We start from the raw sequence: 20,307 nt of genomic DNA, 5'->3' as shown, positions 1-20,307 counted from the left end.
ACAGTGATAGCTACGTTTAAACGATATTATATGAGGTCGATAATGAATCAGGCCATCAAGACAACTGACATGGAAGGTGGGCCCACATTAAAAGATTTCTGGAGGAATTATAACATATGGAACGCAATAAACAATATTGGAGACGCGTGGGCTGAAATAAAAGAGTCAACAATGAAAGGTTCATGGAGAAAACTATGCCCACAAATGATGGGTGATATAAATTTTGATGAAACTCCAGAAACTATCACACTTGAAATAGTCCTCTTAATGAACGAACTTAACCTAGATGTTAACATTGAAGATATTAATGAGATGATTGAATCTCATTCTGAACCCATGACCAATGAATTTCTAATGGACCGGCAAGAGAACGAGAATGATATACATATTGAAAGTGAGGAAGAAGAACCAGAAGAAATCATTAATACCTTAACTATAAAAAATATGAACGAAGCTTTTACGCGTCTCGAAAAGTTTTTGAACATTATGGAAGACTGTGATCCCAATGGAGAACGAATATCTCAAGTACGTAGGGCTATTCATAAGAGTACTGTCTGTTACAGAACTCTCTATGAAGAAAAAAAAAATGTCATATTCAACTAACTCTTGACAAGTTCATTACGAGATTATAATTTGCCGTGCCTGAATGCGATCTTTTCCACCTAAGTGAGTGTAGATTATCGGATGTTATTTTAACATATGTATCTGGCAGCCTGCGCTCATCATTATTCTCTTAATTTGAATGTGATGTATGTGTGGAATCTTAATCTACTCTCTTCCATTTGGGCGTCGCTGTGATATTTTTTTTACTATTTTTCTTTTGCAGAATGTAAAACTAAGAATAGGATTTGAGTATTTTATTTACGTATTATTTTTCTTTTGTTTTTATTTTTTATTTTATCGTGTTTTTCTGCTTTTGCTTTTTTGCTTTTTATTTTATGTATTTACTTTACTTTTTAATGTACATATATAAATAATTTTTATTTAATACATACATTTTTTGCTTTTTTTTTTACATCCCTCAACTTTCGAACATTTAACTTTCGCACACATTTTCAGGAACCAATTGTGTGCGAAAGTTGAGGTCCGCCTGTAGTAGTACTCCCAAACCAACCTTTCAACCATTCCACTCACAATACAGGACTATAAGACTCCCTCGCTCTGAAAGAAAGGGATGTTTTGACCGATCGAAACATGTAAACAAAAATATGCACGCGTGTGTCAGTCAGCCGAAGCTGAGAGGGGGCCGCAATGCGGCAACCACCGAAGGTTACCGGTTCGAATACGGAAACACCTCTCCAGTTGCGCTTTTATCGGTGGGGGATCGCAATTGAAAGAAAAATAATAAATGGAAAAAAAAATTCACATTCACTTCACCAGATCGGTGGCCTCAGATTGGACCGACCTTTTTCCTATCTCACGTTTAAACGCGACTATTGCTACAGGTCGTCGAAACGCGCCTCTCAGTGCACACAAAACATTCGAAGAATTCGAAAGGGAAGGAACAATATCAGGTGAAACTATAATTGATACCATATTTCCCAACCGCACGGATAACTTCACGTGTACGTGAAACGTAACAGGTAAAATTCCGATTATTCACTGACAAATTGACGCCAGACACGAGACGTCTATAATTCACATCACATAGCGGCACATAGCGGCTAAATCATTCCAAAATATCATTTATCAGTCATTTTGCAATTTTATGTAAATTCTACATATGTATATCTACATATCTCTGCTTTGGGTCATCGACTTTAGAGAGTCTTTAATTAATATTATGTATTAGATGTAATATGAGCATTTATAAGGATTGTAAATAGGTTTTTGAGCTCTTTTTCCTATTATGCTGTAGATTAACATTAGAATGATATAATACTATGATTACTAACCAAATTAAATTAAATTGTAAAATAGAAAATGATCAGTAGATCAGTAGCTATTAAAATAGATATAAGATGTATTGTGAACATAATTTCGTAATAATAAAAAGCATGTAAAAATTAAAATTAAATCTACATATCGACGCTGAAAAACATCAAATATGTGTGGCAATATTGAACACTACGTACATCGTACATATTTGCCGAAATATTTATGGGCAAATTAATCCTGATGATTCTGTATTATAAATATGTATAATTTTATTGATGGATCCGCAAAAAAAAAAACGCCTATTCTAGACGATACTTCATAGCAGTCACACTTTTTTTTTCATTTCTGCGAATTTTAGCTCAGACATCATGTAAAAAAAGACACAGAAAGAAGTTATTATATTGAAAAAATGATATTGAATCAAAAAATTAATATACAATCGATATAGGAAAAGTACACCAGACATAATTGAAACAATAAATTAATGCCGAATCAACATGGGAAAAGTGCCATATTCACATCCATTCGGATGAATCCACTGCTGCCTCTTCAACCCACTTTAATTCGCCTCTGTTTTGAGCAACTCTCTTCCATCTCATCCCACACATTTTTCTGATATCTTTCACCCATCTCCCCGAGGGCCTTCTTTGCACCATTTTGCATTCTCTGGCGTACAATTCGAGCAATTTTTTCGTCCACATGTCGTCCGTTCTTTGAGCTACGTGATCCGCCCATTGCCATTTCAATCCAATTCCCCTAACCATTAAATCAACCACCTTTGTCATGTGTACATCTAACGCACGTATTCCGTTTTCTAGCTTTCCGGGTTCTTATGCAGCATTTTGGCATTCAATGCCCAAGTTTCGCATCCATACTTCATCACTGGCAAGACATATTGACCGAAGATCTTTTTCTTCAGCCATAGTGGACATTTTAAATTTGAATACGGCATTAAAATGCACTCCAACCTAATTTATTTCCTCTACTTTACTACCAGGTATGTCAATGATTTGACTTATATATAAATATTTTTTATAAAACTTCAATAATGTTAACATATACTCGACTTTTTTTATACAATCATAGTATACACAGAAGAGATGAATATCAATATTCGTATTTTAGCAATGTTTCTAATTCTAAATATATAAATATGAAATATCTTCTGATGTATGATTTACATATGTATTGTTATATTGATATATTGTTTTAAAACAGACCAATATAAATATGTACATATATATGTAGCTGGACAATCGTCTAGTACTCCAACGGAAAATCTTTCAGACTAAATATATTCGGTGGGGTAGGGGGTTGATCCCATGTTGCAGGTTTTATGGGTCAACTTCATTAACCTTTGAAACGACTTAAAATATAAAACATGTAACAAAAATTTACTCCCCTGTCTAAACCGAGTTTCGTTTGTACATTTATACATCAAATTTCCTATAGATTCAAATATATTATTTGTCACATTAAAAAAATCGCTACCTTTCGTATTGTACAATCCATCAAACTTTCGTGAATTGGTGTGTAAACAATACCAAACTAAAAATGTTACAAAATACGTAGTGTGGGTAACACCCCTTCGGATAAGCGACCTAACTTTGAGGTTATGTTTTCACATGAATTTCGATCGTTATGGGGGTGGATACTACACCATAAAACCAACGTATGAAAACTAAAAATAAAACAAACGTTTCAATTGTGAAAAAATGTGTGTGAATTTCGGAAGACGGGTGCGAAATTATTATTGAAAAAAAATGTATGTAAATGAGAATATGAATTGAAAAAAGTCGGTTGGTTGTCAAGGGGGTTGCGATAGTAAACGAGCTAAACATGAATTGAAGAAATGTTATAAATGCGTTGAAGACTCACATGCGGTGATGACGATTCTGGTTGATGATAAAGGTGATTAGCGAAGGGTCCAGATGCGGCAGGTGCACAACTTCCGGTTGACACGACTGGCAAAAAACACACACAAGCGAACGCCGCGACTGACAACGGCTGACTGATTTCAAGCGCCGCCGCACTACCTATGGAACCCCAGTGATACCAACTTGCTTTACGACTATTTGTTTGCTTTTGCCACTACAATCATGTAATGTGCAATGCCTCCTGTTTACTCATTGTACACTATTTTACTAGTTTTGATGTGGTTTCTCGAATGTATACGTGCGCGAATGTACGCTCAGTATTTGTACGTGTGTGTGTTCGCTCAGTGCTGTAGCCAGGGCCGCACCTAAGAGTTCAGCAGTTTAAATCGGCTCCTCTTTAATTTCATCAGCATTTGTGTAAATCGTATTAATAAAAAAAAAATTAAATGCATGCGAGTAGTGCAAAAATATTCTTCGGGTTAATGCCTTGTCCGCATCCGAACGTTGGCGACCACCTTGTCGATTATTTGAAGATATCCGCATCAGTCTTCAGCGACTCGGAACAGATCTTCAGCGCTCATATCGGTCCACATGCGTACGTTTCGAAGCCAAGATAACTTTTTCTTGCCAATTCATTTTTTTCCTTCTATTTTCCCCATGGTTATCAAACGGAGAAATTCGTATTTTGGACCCCGTAATCTATTTGGACCCCAAAAACTTACCTTGTGATAAATATTGTGTGAGAAATAGTGTTGAAAATTTAATCACAATAAAAATTAACCAGAAAAACAGACATAAAACCAAAACGTTTAGTTCTGAACAGGACCAGACGACAAGAGAGACAACAAGTTCATTCATGAAAGTATAGTATTTTTACCCTCAATCCCACATCTAGGATATTATTCTTTCGATGACCAACCAATACTCAGCATCCTTGAAGAAATACATCTGGCAGTCGCAAAGATAATAGAACATAAAAGATCTAGCTCTATGCTATATACGAAGCTATACCTGCTATCCCGTTATTTCTCCGAATTATAGTTCGGGAGTGTTACAAGTTATAACTCGCAACAGAAATCAACAAGTATACAACAAGACAACCTAAATGCATTTTAAAAAGTACGATATCTTGTTTCGTATTTTTTAAAGAATACAATTTTTTCGACTCGAATTTCTTTCGGTTGCCCGTGTGCGTTGCAGACATTTGTACATACAGGGGCGTCATTTTGGCGGGGGGGAAGGGGGGACTGAGGTGGGCAACCGCCCCCCTAGATTTGAACGGGACTATCTGTTGTTTAATTTATTGTTATGAATTTTAATTAAAATACTAAACCAACAAAAATAGAATATTGAAATTCTTTAGAACACTGTCAGGCATAAACACGTCAATTTTTCCCAAAAAAAAACTCCCAAATATATTTTACTTTGTTGTTTGTCATGCTTTCAAAGATATTCTTAAAACTCGTAATCCTTTAAAATTATTTTACTATTAATTTTATTGATAAAAATATATAAATAAAAAAAATTAACAAAAAAAAATTCATATACTCATATATATTTAATATAAAAAACTCCCCCCCCCCTCCACTAGAAAGTCATTCTTTACTGATCAAAATTTTTGCCCCCCCCCACTCCTGAAGACCGCTGAAATGACGCCCCTGCATTTAAGGAAAGCAAAATATTAAAATGACGGAGTAGTTTATGCACAACTGGTTTCTATAAATAACGGGGAGTGATGTGAGATCCACCAACATGCTTGGTGCTAACATACAGGTCCAAGAGTTTTGTTAGTGTTGGCCCTTTGTGAGCCGGAGGCGGAATATGCCCACAAAACAAATTAGTTTCATACTGATCATTTATTGATCATTTCAATAGCCGTAGTTTTCTTTGTATTGTTATGTGAAGAAAAGATTCTTACGTTGCTGCCATTACTGCAGTGGTGTCACCCCAATTTTGGAACAACGGGTTTCCAAAATTTTTTCAATATATACATATATATATTTCGAATAACGATCTTTTCTCTTTACATGTTATGTAATTGACTGTGAACTTTTCGAAGATGTAACCGCCCGAAGATGTAACAATTTTCTAGATTTGTATAATTTTTGACAAAAATTTCATATGAACATATTTTAAAATTACTACTTAAAGAAAGATACGCCAAATTGGAGAACGAAGATTCAAGATGTATTCAATGATAGGGAGCACATTTTCTGTGATGAAATTCGTCAAATTAAATTACAAATATTATTGACAAATAAATATCTTTGCAAATAAATAGCAATCTTTATCAGAACTATTATAAAATTACCCATGTTGGTTGATATTTTTTCAAATAATTAAATAAGCAAGTATGATATAACAGGTACGATTTCACATGGTCACAAATAATGCGTGGATTGAAAAATAATAAACATTTAACATTAAATAAATATAAAATATCAATATCGGTCAGCCGGAAGTCCTCAAGTAGTCCGGGCCCTGGAACTTTACCCCGGCTCCCCCCCCCCCGGCCCTGGATATACCTGAGTATACGTATGCTAATAAACGAAATTATCGAAGTAACAAAAGAACTAACTAACTAACTACCGTAGAGTTACCATTAAGGTAAACCATTATTATATGTAAATTTATATTGTTTACTATGTATTTCAATAAAAACTATTATAAGATTACTTTCTTTTCTTTCCTATAATTTTTATTCTTACCAAATTTTCTTAATAATTAGTAAATCTGACTAAGGATAAACTCTTTTAATAATTTAATTCTGGACGAAGCCCACAAATAAAACTTTTTTCTCAATACGGTTCTCGGGTTACCTAAGGCGGTGCAGATTTTATTTAAAAATTGTAACGTGACGATGAAATCACCACTGTTCGAAAAATTATTTTAAACGTCAGTAAATTTAATTATTTTATTAATATAAAAATATAATAAAGAAATACAAAACAACTTAAGTATTAGACACATTATTAGGATCGGCCATTGTTAAATCCATAACAGCGAGTTCAAACGCTTTTCTTTCATCGTCTGTTCTTAATTTACTCCAAGCTTGATTTAAATGTTTCCTTTGATGCTGTTGAATGAATTTAAAACACTGTCTCATTGTTGCGCCTGTGTATATGGTATTGAGAGCGATAGACTTGCCTTCCAACGTGTTTACAAATGGCAATGAACTAGCCAAAATTCGATATGGTTCGTGTCGAGTCTTCATTAGGGCTATCCTTGTCATTTCATTGCAGTACTTTGTCATGAAGCCAGGTTTAATTAACGCAACACCATAATCACCATGCAGCTGTTGCACCTTTTCAATGACTGCTTCATAAAGGACATATGGCTTTAGTTTCAGAGGTGCGTGTATTGGCTTGCCGTCGATTTGAATTTCTACTACAATATATCTGAAAATCATCAAGTTAAACAATATTAAGGTAAATTACTCGATTTGTGATTAATTATAAAAAATGAATAATAAAATATTTACCTATGCTTATATCGCACCATTGCCAATTAGAACTATAAAGTCTGCGATTATTGAAATGAAAACAAAACGCGGCACATGTCAACTGTCAGTTTGACAGACAATTAGTGTTACCCTTGTAAATGTTGCCATATTGAAAAATAATAAAAATCGTAGCCTTTATAATATATTCCATTTTCAATGAATTAATAATTTAAATTTTGAATTCGAGGCTAAACGAAAAGACTTAAAAAAAAATAAAAAAGGATAAATTTTCTGGTTGAATTTTTACTGTTCGTTACACGTCAAATTTGACGTTTGTCGTCATAACATGTTATTGAAGTTGGCCTTTTGATAAGGAAAAAATGTAGTTTATTGCTGCCAGATAAACTTGAAATTCTTACTTCATTATAAGTGTTATCAGTGCGCGGTACTTCAGTTACGCATGTAACTGAGACGATTATAAAGCTTACATAAAACATTCACGTGAAACAATTTACAACTATTAAAAATTGTGGAGGAAATGAAACCTTACAACGCTTTATTTGTTGGAGTCGACATTGGAACTGGAAGTGCAAGGGCAGCTCTGGTAACTGATGAAGGAAAGGTTTTAAAAACTGCTGTAAAAACTATTCAAACCTGGAATCCAATCACCGATCATTATGAACAATCGTCGGAGAATATTTGGGAATCTTGTAAATATGTAGTTAAAGTATGTTTTTTTTTAAATATATTTGATGTCATATAATTGTGTTAATTTAGTTGAAATTGATAATATTTATTTATTTACACTTATTGTGTTTTTAGGAAGTCATAAATGGCTTTCCTGCGGACGATGTTAAAGGAATTGGTTTTGATGCTACATGTTCGCTTGTTGTGCTATCAAAAGAATTGAAACCGATCACGGTGAGTCTATCTGAACAAGATCAGCAAAATGTCATATTATGGATGGACCACAGAGCAAAACTAGAAGCCGAGTTTATCAATAATACCAAGCATTCCGTTTTGAAATATGTGGGTGGAAACGTTTCATTAGAAATGCAAATGCCTAAACTTTTGTGGCTAAAAAAAAATCTTCCTAAAACTTGGAATGACATAGGTTTTGTTTTTGATTTACCTGACTATTTAACCTGGAGAGCTACAGGTTCAAATAGTAGATCATTATGCTCTGTAGTATGCAAATGGAACTATGAAGCCAATGATTCAGGAATGACGCAATGGAATGCAGAATTCCTGGAACAAATTTCTTTAAGAGAACTCACAGATAACAATCATAAAAAAATTGGAAATTCAGTACTTGCACCCGGTGCACCATGTGGATCTGGACTTACAAAAGATTCTGCAACTGATTTAGGACTTTTACCAGGAACTCCAGTCGGCACGTCTATCATAGATGCACACGCTGGTGGATTAGGAATGCTGGGATGCTTTGCTGACAATGTTTGCAGTGATTTTGAATCCCGTCTCAGCCTTATATGTGGAACGTCTACATGCCATATGGCTGTCAATAAGTTACCAATATTCACTACTGGAATCTGGGGACCATATTATAGTGCAATGGTACCAGAATTGTGGTTGAACGAAGCTGGTCAAAGCGCATCCGGTGCTTTGATCGATCATATAATTAGCAGTCATCCTGCTACAATCACTATAAAAGCAAAGTGTCCTAAATATTCGTAAGTTCATTTTGCCATTTTGTAGTATTTTTTTTATAATATTATAATTTTTTTCTAACATTTCGACTAATATCATAGATTAGTTCAAGACTATCTCAACAAATTAATAATCGACATGGTTGAAGAAAAACAATATGATGATAATTGTTATTTAACTAAAACTATTCATATATGGCCTGACTATCACGGAAATAGATCTCCAATTGCTGATTCGAATCTATTAGGTATGATTTCAGGACTTACTTTAACCAACGATGAAGAAAATTTAGCACTCATTTACCTGGCTACTTTACAAGCATTGGCTGTAAGTATGTACAATTTGTAATGCATTACATTCTCACTGTAATACAAAGTAGTTTTTTTTTTACATTTCAGTATGGAACACGCCACATCATTGAATCTTTAAAAACGTCTGGGTACGATGAATTTAAATCTTTGCTTATATGTGGTGGACTGTCGCACAATAGCCTGTTTACACAAATTCAAGCAGATGTTGTGGGCTTGCCACTCTTGTGTCCAATTGAATCCGAATCTGTTTTGATGGGAGCAGCAATCCTCGGTGCGTGCGGTGCAAAATATTTCCCCAACGTAGGTACAGCTATTCACAGCATGGGTGGTAAAGCGAATATAATAAATCCCAACAATGCTGTTAAGAATTACCACGATAAAAAATATAATGTATTTTTAAAGATGTTGAACGATCAATATTCATATAAACAAATAATGGAATCGACTTAAATAATCGACCTGTAATAATATAATATGTACATTAAAAGAAATTTATATATTAGAATGTTTGATTAGATACACTATACTTATGTTATATATTTTATATTATATTTTGTATATCTTTATTGATTGTTTTTTTTTTAAATGAAATACATGTTTTATCAATATCAATTTAATTAAAAAGTTTCAAATAGAGGGAATATTTCTTTTCGACCACATTTATCATAATTTTGGTTAATGATTGTAATATTCCACAATTTGACATTTAACGCCACTTGATTTATTATGTCCTATTACGTATTTCTCTGAAATGGTATAGGTAGTTCTTTATTTTGAATGGTAGGTGTGGGAGGATAATTTGCGATTATTACGACGAATTTTTTGGTGCCGTAATTTAGCTTGAAACTCATATTACGTGTGGTGTGTCAATCTTCACATGTAATGACTTTCCTACTAATTCTCAAACCAGCCAAACTAAATTTATTGTTTTTTTTTTTAAGAATGAAAGTTGCTGATTCACCATGATAGACATTTTTCACATGTAGAAAATAAATTGGTTAAGATACCTTTCATTTTTCTATGACAATAAAAGTAATGATGATTTATTGGAGAAAAATAATATTTTAATTTATATTTTTTTCGTCCCCCTAATATAATATAAAAAAATCATTAACACTTTTCAATGAAGTATTATCCTTCTTATCCAGCACAACTTATATTCATTACGATTCTATACATTTTCCCAATTCTGTTCTGCAGTCTTTTTGTTTACATCTTGGATATCAATAGACCACTTTCCTTATATGATTCATTTAACTTGCGGCATGTATAATGTGACCATTTATTTTTCTCTTCAAAACGGGACATCTACCAATTTTTACGTAATAGTATGTGTATTCAAGAAAACGCGTATTTTTTCATAGTTTTTATTTATTAATAAAAAGAACAGGAATGTTGATGAAGAAAAGAAAAGATCAGGAATGAATAATATAAATATAAAAAAGATTATGTTGTTTTATATTTTTCTGATGAACAAATTTTCTCAAGTATTACTGGGTTTGCTTTTAAATAAGAATGAAATTCTTGGCAGGATTTCTTAAAACTGATTTTAATTAACAACATCGCTTTAAGAACCGCTACTTGCAATTGCATTTTTTTGGTCATCCACAACTTGTTCATCTGTGAAAAGACTCTTTTTACGGGTGCATTAGTTCCGGGCAGGCATAAAATGTATTCAATAATTATACGATATATATATATATATATATATATATATATATATATATATATATATATATATATATATATATATATATATATATATATATATATATATATATATATATATATATATATAATAATTCAATAAATATACTCTCTTTTTGAAAACGGGACATTTCGACGTCCCGAAGCTGTGCTTGGGGACAACGGGACAGACTACCTAAAAACGGGACGGTCCCGTTCAAAACGGGACGTATGGTCACTTTAGGCATGTACTTAGTCTCTAATATTGTTTTGTTGTTTTTCAGTTTCTTAATCTTCTTTTATGCTTCAATTTCAATACCATTTTGTTCTTCCAAACAAAATATTTCATTACTTTTTTTTGTTTTGGTTAAAATTAATTGTTTACTTGCTTCATCACACTTTTCTTATTTAAGATTACTTAATAATTTTGTAATGCAGAAAGTATACCAATGCTATGTTCCAAAGTTTCCTTCCTTCGAAATTGAATTTCGAACTTTTGAATGTCCTATTAATTGATTTCCCCTGATTCACTCAACCCGCTTGGAAAGGTCTAGTTGAAATTTGAGATTCACTGTTCACAATAGTTTTTCGATGGTGAGTACTTATTGATTTTGTTGGACAAAGGACGCAAGTACAAAACTTATCGCGTGCCGTGTCTCACCAACTAAAAATCGATTGATTGCTATATATTATTCATCGGCTCACGCGTTTCGCTGAAAGTTCACCAGGGTTGGTCGCATACTTCCGCATGACCAATACTTACTACGACATTCGCGCGACTTAATGAGCAGGGGTTCTGAACGGTTTCGATTAAAAGCTATTGGAAATACTTCAGACTTCACCATAATTCAGATGTTAGCTTATTGTGCATCTGAAAATTGATTTTAAATTTCATTGAATCATTAGAATTCAGAACTTTTCGTTGACAAACTAAGGTACAAATGAAATGAAACTCATTTCAACAATGATCCATCTACTCCCTACATAACTTTCGTTTCAGTAGTTCACCTGTAATAGGTAAATTTTTTACATAAAGGAGTAGATATAAAAGACTTGGTTCCAAACATACTCAAAACTGAAGATATGTGGGGGAAAGAGAATTTGAGTTAGTCAGAGTATATGATATATTCAGTATTTTTCTATTATAACAAAGTGAAGCTAACAAAATCTTGTAAAATAAGAGTGCTGGAACTCGTTTCTTGTCAAGCTTTTTATTAAAGAAAAATATATTTAAAATTAAATTAAAAGCAGATTTTTCTATACCATGTACTCTGCACATGTGCTTTGCACATAAAAATTAAACCTAATTAAAAAAAAGTAATAAAGGTAAAGGGGGTGCTGAAACGTCATTCTAGTGCGTTACATTGCAAGGAAGCACTGGAGATATGTATGTGATTTGTATAAATAAAAAAATAGTTGGAATCCTCTCAAAAATTAATTTTAAATTACAAAAAGCGATCAAACATCCTTTTCAACTGTTATAAGATATATTGAGTTTCAGTACTTTCATCTCTACCGATTAGAAGATCATCATGATTTGCACAAGGCTGACGAATCAAACCATTACATGATTGTCAATTTTCACAGATATTTTGATTTCATCATCCATGAAATCTTATGGTCCGTACACATTAAGCCAACGAATGCAAACTTAGTTGGGACCAGTAGTGTACAAAATATCGAAATAAAAATTAAATTGGACAATTGAAATTAAATATCAAAATTAAAACTATTATTATTATATTAAAATTATTAATAACATAAGAATTATATAAAAAAATATTTTTTTTGATAAAATATCTTGGTTTTCGATTTGAAATAAATGGTCACCTTATTATATAGGTATATTCATAGTACATACATATGTAGGTACTAGGGATCCCAAATATTCGTCGACTTCAACTATTCGAATATCGAATAGTAAATCAAGACCTATTCGAATATATTCGAGTAATTACATATGTATGTACCATGCATAAATTTGAATGAATCGTCTTATCGGTTCGGTGATTACTAGTCAAATGTGAACCGGCCGCTCTAGATCGGTCACACGTGATCACCCGTCACACTAAAACTGGTCACGATAAAACTGGTCACACCCTAAAATCGGTCAACAAGTTTTCTCGTGACCGATTTTAGGGTGTGACCAGTTTTAGTGTGACGGGTGATCTCGTGTGACCGATCTAGAGCGACCGGTTGTCCTGTGACTGGTTCACATATGACTAGTAGTCCGTTTACCGTCTTATCATAGTTGCCATTGAATTCCACCTCGTTTTTACAGCCAATAATAATTCATTATGATTTCTTGTAAAAATGTATATTTCGCCGGTGACTTCTTAAATATTCGTATTATTCTAAATCTTTTCTAAAATTTCGTAGAGATCGAAAAGTGATTTTCTTCAAAAATTTCCGTATTTAATGAATAAAAATCCTTTTCTTCACATGTAGACATTTCATCTTCTTCATTATCTTCATTTTTATCATTATTATCCCCATTATATATTTCATTTTCTTCATAATCCAGCAGTTTGGCTTAATGGTAGCGTATATGTATATTTAGCACCACTGAGGTCGAAGGTTCGAGTCCTCGTCAAACTGCTGGTTAGATTTGGGGGTTTTTTGACTCCAAATCGATCGTTTCACTATCAGAGTTTGCCAATTTTATCTGATTATTGCTGAAACGGTTCCTGAAAAATTGGTATTAGATCTATTCCTGTTGTCACAAAAATCTGTCTGTGTATAATTTGTAATAATTATGCACAGTAATCTGAAATCTATAGATATCTCTATAGACATCTCTATAATTTCGTATTTATTATATGTATAAAAATTGTACACAAAAAAATCTCTATGATTATTACTTCTGATTAATTGTTATATGCTATATATTCTGATTGTATATGTATTATTGTATTTCTGATTTCTGATTGTTTATGTATTCTGTATTTCGTTAACGTACACCCGTCGCATTGGAGCGATCTGTAATGACGAGTGTATATTGACTTGTAACAATTAAATAAAATAAATAAAAATAAAATAATCGTCGGCTTCTTCGTCATCACTTTTTTCATGTTGATTTTGTGTATTTAATTTATAAAAAAAATATCCGAATAGTTGATGAAATATTCGAATAACGAATGGCTGAAAAATCAGAAGAATAATTCGAATACTCGAATAATCGATTGGGATCCCTAGTAGGTACTACAAAATGAGCAATTCTTATGTATTTGAATATTTGTTGATTTTATATTTGAATGGTTTAGATGAAATGGCATGAATCTATAATTTTTGGTAAAGCTCATTTCACTCGATGACGCCGAAACTTTCAGGGCAGACTTGGCGATCGCTGACCTCGCGTGAATTGAACCTCGGTTTTCCAGCGAAATTCGTAGCATGCGATTGATCCGCAATTTAGCTGACAGTGGAGTTGGCCACTGGAACAGATGGACACGGACGGTCGCGGCGCACGACCGCCTCCTCAACAGCCCTCGCCAACAATCGATACACAACAAACACTGTTAATAATTCAAGCAGTTTACCTATCAATCATCTTGAATTATGGTGTCACTAAACCAGCTTTTTATGGACTCTGCTACGTCGGATCACACGCGCGCGTTCTCCGACGCGCTTGATGCTTCAACACTCGCTTGACGAATGCGAGTCCTCGACGAACATCTTAAAAAACCAACATGTCACCTCTACCAGGACATCCCCAGAAGACCCCACCGCCTTGAACTTCATCAACAAGAGAAGCAGTGCATCGCGTCCAAAGACTCAGAGTTACATACTGAAAATGTTAGAAACGGAAACTTTCCACAAGGAGACGCTCTCCCCGTTCAATCCGCTGCCGAAGATTGGGCAGAGGGTAGAAAACGTGTGGGAAGACAAATTCAAAGACAGAACGATAAGATCGATGAACGAATTGATACTCAATAATCTAAATAAGAGAAAGAAGAGCGCTCAAATCTACCACGTGGGCGAAGACGAACTTTCCGATAGTGACAAGACAATGCCTACTCTGAACGAAGTTAATTTGAGAAACCACAGACTAAGCATCATACAAACCGGCCACGAAGAAAAGCATACAGATCTTCTCAAAGAAATAAAGGAAAATAAAGCGAAAATGTTGCTGAGACAGCAAACTTATCATGTCATAGATCCAGTGTTTGCTTTAGATCCAACGCAACACTCAGATTCAGAGTCAAATCGAAACGTCGACGGAAGTTTGCCAGATTTAAAACGTGATAAAAACAATAATCTTGAACCGTTGGAAAAGTCTTGCACTTCAATTATGTTCGGTCCGAAGACTTTCGAAACGAGAAGAAGACTTTTGGATCGTAGGGAAAGAGAAGTGATACCAATGGTCATGGACCCATCAGATATAGAAAAGGACAAATTGAATTTTAAATCAATTCGCCAAAGTAAGTCAGATGGACCCAACGACACCGGAGGACCGGCAAAAATAAACGACTTGATAGAAATTTTTGACAGTTTACAAATATCTAGAAAGTATAAAGAAAAAGTGAAAAAACCGAACCATTGGTTCTGATATTTTAGTACAATTAAAAATAAATAAAATCTATAAATCTGAAATTAAATATTTTTGTGAAGTGTGTTTGTTGCGAAGAGTTATTTACTATTTTATATACGTGTGTTTTTATATGTGTAAAAATAATAATATGAATTTTATAACGATTTGTATGGATTGAAAATATTTTAAAATAAAAGTATTAAACGTTTTTCTACCTTTTATACTTAGTAGCTTTAATGCAAATTACAAAATAACATGTGAGGTTATAAAAGAAACAATCATAATTATAACCAAGTCGTTTATTACGATCGTTTGAAAGTTTTTTTATGCATTCATATGTATACTGTGCCTCATTCATATGGTTGCCGATATTACGCTATTGTACTTGAAATTTGGTTTCTACATTGGTTATTCAATACAACGAAGTACGTATCAAATTCATCAATTACGCAGAATTTGCTTCGGTGGGGTTCAAGGACGTTACACTAATCGTTATTATCGTGTATATTTTTCAACCCTTGTAAGTTGTGTCAGATGCTTTCAATCGTTTTATTGAAAAGTTTTAAATTTCCTTTAATGCTTATCATCAAGCTTTGTACCTTTTCATAAAAACTTTTGTATATTTGTATTTCACTTAGCACATAATTGAACTTTCTTCAAATAATTCTTAAAATAAGCTTACCTTAAGAGGACTGTACACCCGAAACCTTAATTTTGTTGCCGTTCCTTTCTTCGATATATATATTGAGTGAATGCCACAATATATATCAATATATATATTGAGTGAATGCGACAGTTGCGCTTCGACCAGATAATACGTATTTTAAATCGACAAAATCGAGGTTTCGTATTCTCCAATATTCTCCTCCGAAACTGGACCAATTTAAAAAAAAAATCATAATCGGTATGAGAAAGATATTTTCTATGCACCTATGCGCGTATTTTTTTTTTAAATCGACCGTTAAATAAGCACGCTGGACTCTTTTCGTCGGTGTAAAAAAGAGGCGATTTTATAGATGTTTGGCGGCTCCTAGCTCCCATAAAAATAACTAATCAAAAAAATAAAACGATAGATGCATCCCAATGGTGGATATCCATAGCATATTATACTATAATTTCTCTAGTGCCATAATTGAGGAAGGGAGAAGTGTAATACGTCTGTATGGACAAGGCGCTGGTGTCCAGCCCTCTTAAGTATATTTTTATTTATTTTTATTTTATTAATTGAAAAATCAACAGACAGGATGTACAGAGATAGGTATAAAAAACACAAAAAGTAAATAAATAATATATGTAACACCCGAGTCCAATAATAGATTTTTACAAAAATGAAAAAGATAAATATAAGGAAAACAAATTAAAAAGTAAAGAATAAAGGCATGACAAAATATGTAGTACATTGCATAATTAAACTATAGTATTAAAATATTTGGAAAAGGTTATAAGATAGAATATAAGAAGAAATTGAAATTTACAAATATAAAAAACAAATGAAAAAGGTAAATACAAAATAAACAAATGAAATGGAAAGGAATGAAAGCTATAATATGATTAAATAGCACATTACATAACTAAACTAAAGTATAAAAATAATGGAAATATTGGAAAAATAGAATAGAAGAAAAAATGAATCAATCGGTCAAGATTCTCTTGATGTTAGACCTGAATTGATGTAGGGAAATACCAAACAGATCAACCTCATTCAGCTCTCCGTTAAACATACGATAAACGCGCTGCAGATAAAAATATTTTTGGGAATTAGTATTGAAAGGATCAAGTGAAAAGAGTGTAACGCGTCTAGGGTATCGAACTGGGATTCTGAAATTAACCTTATTCAGTAAATCAGAACAATCAAGGAAACCATTTATGAGCTTAAAGAAGAATATAGCATCAGAATGTCGTCGCCTGACAGAAAGATTGTTAAAAGAAAGGATTTTTAAAATGTCGGAAACAGTATATATTTATATGACATGTTAAAACATTGTATCAATACTATATTATATTTATTTCTATCATTTTAATATTTCATGTCATTTATTAAGTTATTTTAAAATTCTACTATGAATTGAAAAGCTCTTTCATTTTTTAATAACTACAGTTGTTCATTTCGCATTTCTAACTATAGTTGTTCTTAGAAATGCGAAATGACGCGATTTTCCCTTTCAATACACCTTGCTTCGTTTCATAAGGAAATCGCGTGACCACTTGTTTTTAAGCAGGCTTTCTTCAAATTTTACACTTTCTCGTTTTTATTGCTGCACGAAACTTTTTCTTTTTCTTTTAACCATCAGTTTTATACCAAAAATGTTTAATAACTAAAATTTTAAGAATCAGGTAAAAAAATCTATCAATCAACATTATGTTGACAATATAAATTTGTTGAGCCGTTAAAGTTTCCATGGAAAGCAGATCGATATTTTACCAATTATGTACATATGTATGTATATCTATTTACGTTTTAAGTACGGCAATGTGAAAAAAATCAATGATATACATATGCACATACATGCATATGTACATAAATATGTATATTGATGGCTTTACATGCAATTGGTGCATAAATCGTATGTACATTGGAAATATTGATTTCCTTTAGACAATACGTTCCATATTATTATATGTACTCGTAATTGCAACACGCATACATTAGCAGTTGACCGTTTGAATTGTCCCCTTTTTACAATATGCAACAATTGGGTTACTGGGTTAATATGTTTTTGATGTGTGCATAGGATGTTTACATAAATATAAGGAACATCTACACATTTTTATGTAATGTATTTTTCCACTTAAAAGGCGTAGCGAACACGTTATGGTGTGTACAAAACGTAAACTTGATTGGTCTATAAGGTCTTATACTATCTACATTATTATGTAGGTATTTGATTTATTTAATGGACGAAAACCAATTATTGATTACAAAGTTTGCTTACGTCACTCGATGACATTGAACTGACCGTTCATTAACTGGAAAAGTTTACTTTCAGTGGCTTGACCCCCCCGTCGTGACGTGTTACTTGGAGACGGTTTGTTACACTCACATATGTGTATATTTAATGGTGAAATGTAAATTTCATATGTAAGAATTTATTTGTTATGTTGTCTTATTATAAATAAATAGATATGTTTGTTCACGATTGTAAAAAAATGTTAATTGAAATGAATCTAAATACGATATTTTTCAAATAATAAAAGACATTGACTAGTTAATAGGATGGCATTAGAGATGGTCAAAAATGGGAATTTTGAAAGAACGGGAAAAAACCGGAAACTTTGGAAAAATTGGGAAAATTTCCGTCGCCCAGTTCCAGTGGCGGCTCGTAATAATTTTTAGTGGCGGGGCTGCACTGAAAAGATGTCTAAAAAATGTCACCATAATTGTTCTATCATGTCATAACAGGACAAAATAAGCACAATTTTTGGCGTACGACCACTTACATGTGGATTTAAGTATTATTAAAAAAAAATTAGCAGTTTTAAAAATAATTAAAAAACTAGATGAGGGCTCGTACACAACCAATTAAGAGTAATGAAAACGAATAAAGCTGTGATCGTGCGATTCAACTAATCAAATGTAAGATCAAGCGCGCGAAATCTTACACAAACTGACAGATGAATGTTGTTTAACAGGCGAAGGCTGCCGACTATCCAGCCCAAAACGGCAGAGTGAGTGAAAGAGAAAGAGCTATCTGCAGTTGCAAATACCTCTTTCTCTTTCTCGTTCCGAAACTCCGGGCTGCGTGGCGTTCAGAGCGGCGCTGTAAAACTTTACAGCCAGTACAGCAACATTTTAATTCATCTGTCACCATACAAGTTAGTGGGGTCTTCGAAACGGTCAACATTTCGAATTTTAACTCTGTCGAAGGCCCAATAGTTCGTCCATCCAACTAATAAAAAAATATGATTAATAAATAAAATATTAAATGTATTATTAAACATATATTTTAGAATTTTATAGGAGGGGCTGCAGCCCGGCAGCCCATTAGGACGAGCCGCCACTGCCCAGTTCCCAGGGAAAAAACCCGGTTTATTCCTGGGATAAGCTTTATACTACACAGAGCAACAAAAAAAAATACCAGATATGATAATGGTTTTTGTAGGTTGGTGATCGTTTACGAGATATGAGCGTTTAAAAAAATGCGCGATTTTTACAGTTTTTTGGCTTTTGCGGTCTTTAACTCAAAATCTAGTATTGTTGTGCTTTAAGTAAGTATTGGAATCAATAGTCAGATGTTTTTCCTATTGATTGTGATATTTCATTGCTTTAAAATTGTCTAGCGAATTTTAAAAGTCAAAAATATATTTTTTATGGATTTGTTTTCTGTGCTATTTTTCATTTATTTGGCAAATTTTTTATTTCACCACGTTTATAAGGATTGGTTTTCTATCTCAATATTTTTTTTTTATCTAAACATACTAACTCAAGCGGTAATTGCAATTTAAATGCTTTCGTTGTGTATACGGTTGTAACGCGAAGTGTGTTGGGTGCAAGCGAGATGGCATGTAGTCCGACCGCTGTACTCTGTGAGGTGGATTATTTTGCGAAATATAACTTTCCAAATTCTACAAAAATGACAAATCATATATCTACGTGCGCTAAATATCAATAAAATAGAGAAAAAAATCACGTAATTGAAACATCACTTTTAATGGATACCGATATTATTGACTTGCAATGTAGATGCAATAGATCAGCTCACTACTTCTGAATCTTCATGGATTGAATCTACTGCATGTTTGCCTAGCATAAGACGTAGGCCAGGGATGGCGAACCTAGAGCACGCGTGCCCGAGGTGGGGTTTGAGAATTTGAATGGTACGCGAACGATTTCCTAAAAAAATTTTTTTGAAATTATTAAATGAGGTAAGCAAAAGTTCCCAGGGAAAAAACCCGGTTTATTCCCGGGAATAAACC

The 20,307-nt window shown here is 33.1% G+C and overlaps 3 protein-coding genes across 4 annotated transcripts in view; 1 reads left to right on the top strand and 2 right to left on the bottom strand.

Annotated features, from left to right (window-relative positions):
- The window catches only part of corn (microtubule-binding protein cornetto), a 79,781-nt gene extending 75,890 nt beyond the window's left edge, over positions 1-3,891 (bottom strand). Inside the window, exon 1 of the mRNA XM_077434405.1 lies at positions 3,757-3,891. The gene's annotated coding sequence lies outside the window, so the exon portion shown is untranslated. The remainder of the gene's footprint in view (positions 1-3,756) is intronic.
- Positions 3,892-6,708: 2,817 nt separating this feature from the next.
- Positions 6,709-7,331, bottom strand: Pop5 (POP5 ribonuclease P/MRP subunit). Its single transcript, XM_077434188.1, has 2 exons — positions 7,237-7,331; positions 6,709-7,153 (listed from the first exon to the last, which is right to left on the bottom strand). The coding sequence occupies exons 1-2, from the start codon at positions 7,254-7,256 to the stop codon at positions 6,709-6,711; spliced, it is 465 nt and encodes a 154-aa protein (XP_077290314.1). The 5' UTR covers positions 7,257-7,331.
- A 181-nt stretch (positions 7,332-7,512) lies between these two features.
- LOC143914319 (FGGY carbohydrate kinase domain-containing protein) lies at positions 7,513-10,228 on the top strand. 2 transcript variants are annotated; one of them, XM_077434503.1, is made up of 5 exons: positions 7,513-7,924; positions 8,020-8,888; positions 8,967-9,192; positions 9,264-9,476; positions 10,118-10,228. In XM_077434503.1, the coding sequence occupies exons 1-5, from the start codon at positions 7,736-7,738 to the stop codon at positions 10,130-10,132; spliced, it is 1,512 nt and encodes a 503-aa protein (XP_077290629.1). In that variant the 5' UTR covers positions 7,513-7,735; the 3' UTR covers positions 10,133-10,228. The 2 variants fall into 2 exon arrangements, with proteins under 2 accessions (XP_077290629.1, XP_077290628.1); XM_077434502.1 differs by lacking the exon at positions 10,118-10,228 and having other exon boundaries at positions 9,264-9,805.
- Positions 10,229-20,307: the final 10,079 nt, after the last annotated feature.

The sequence above is a fragment of the Arctopsyche grandis genome, chromosome 7 (genome assembly GCF_051622035.1).
Source record: "Arctopsyche grandis isolate Sample6627 chromosome 7, ASM5162203v2, whole genome shotgun sequence".
Classification (NCBI taxonomy): Eukaryota; Metazoa; Arthropoda; class Insecta; order Trichoptera; family Hydropsychidae; genus Arctopsyche; species Arctopsyche grandis.
Note: the sequence above shows the minus strand (reverse complement) of the source record. Positions and strands in the feature narration are given on the sequence as shown.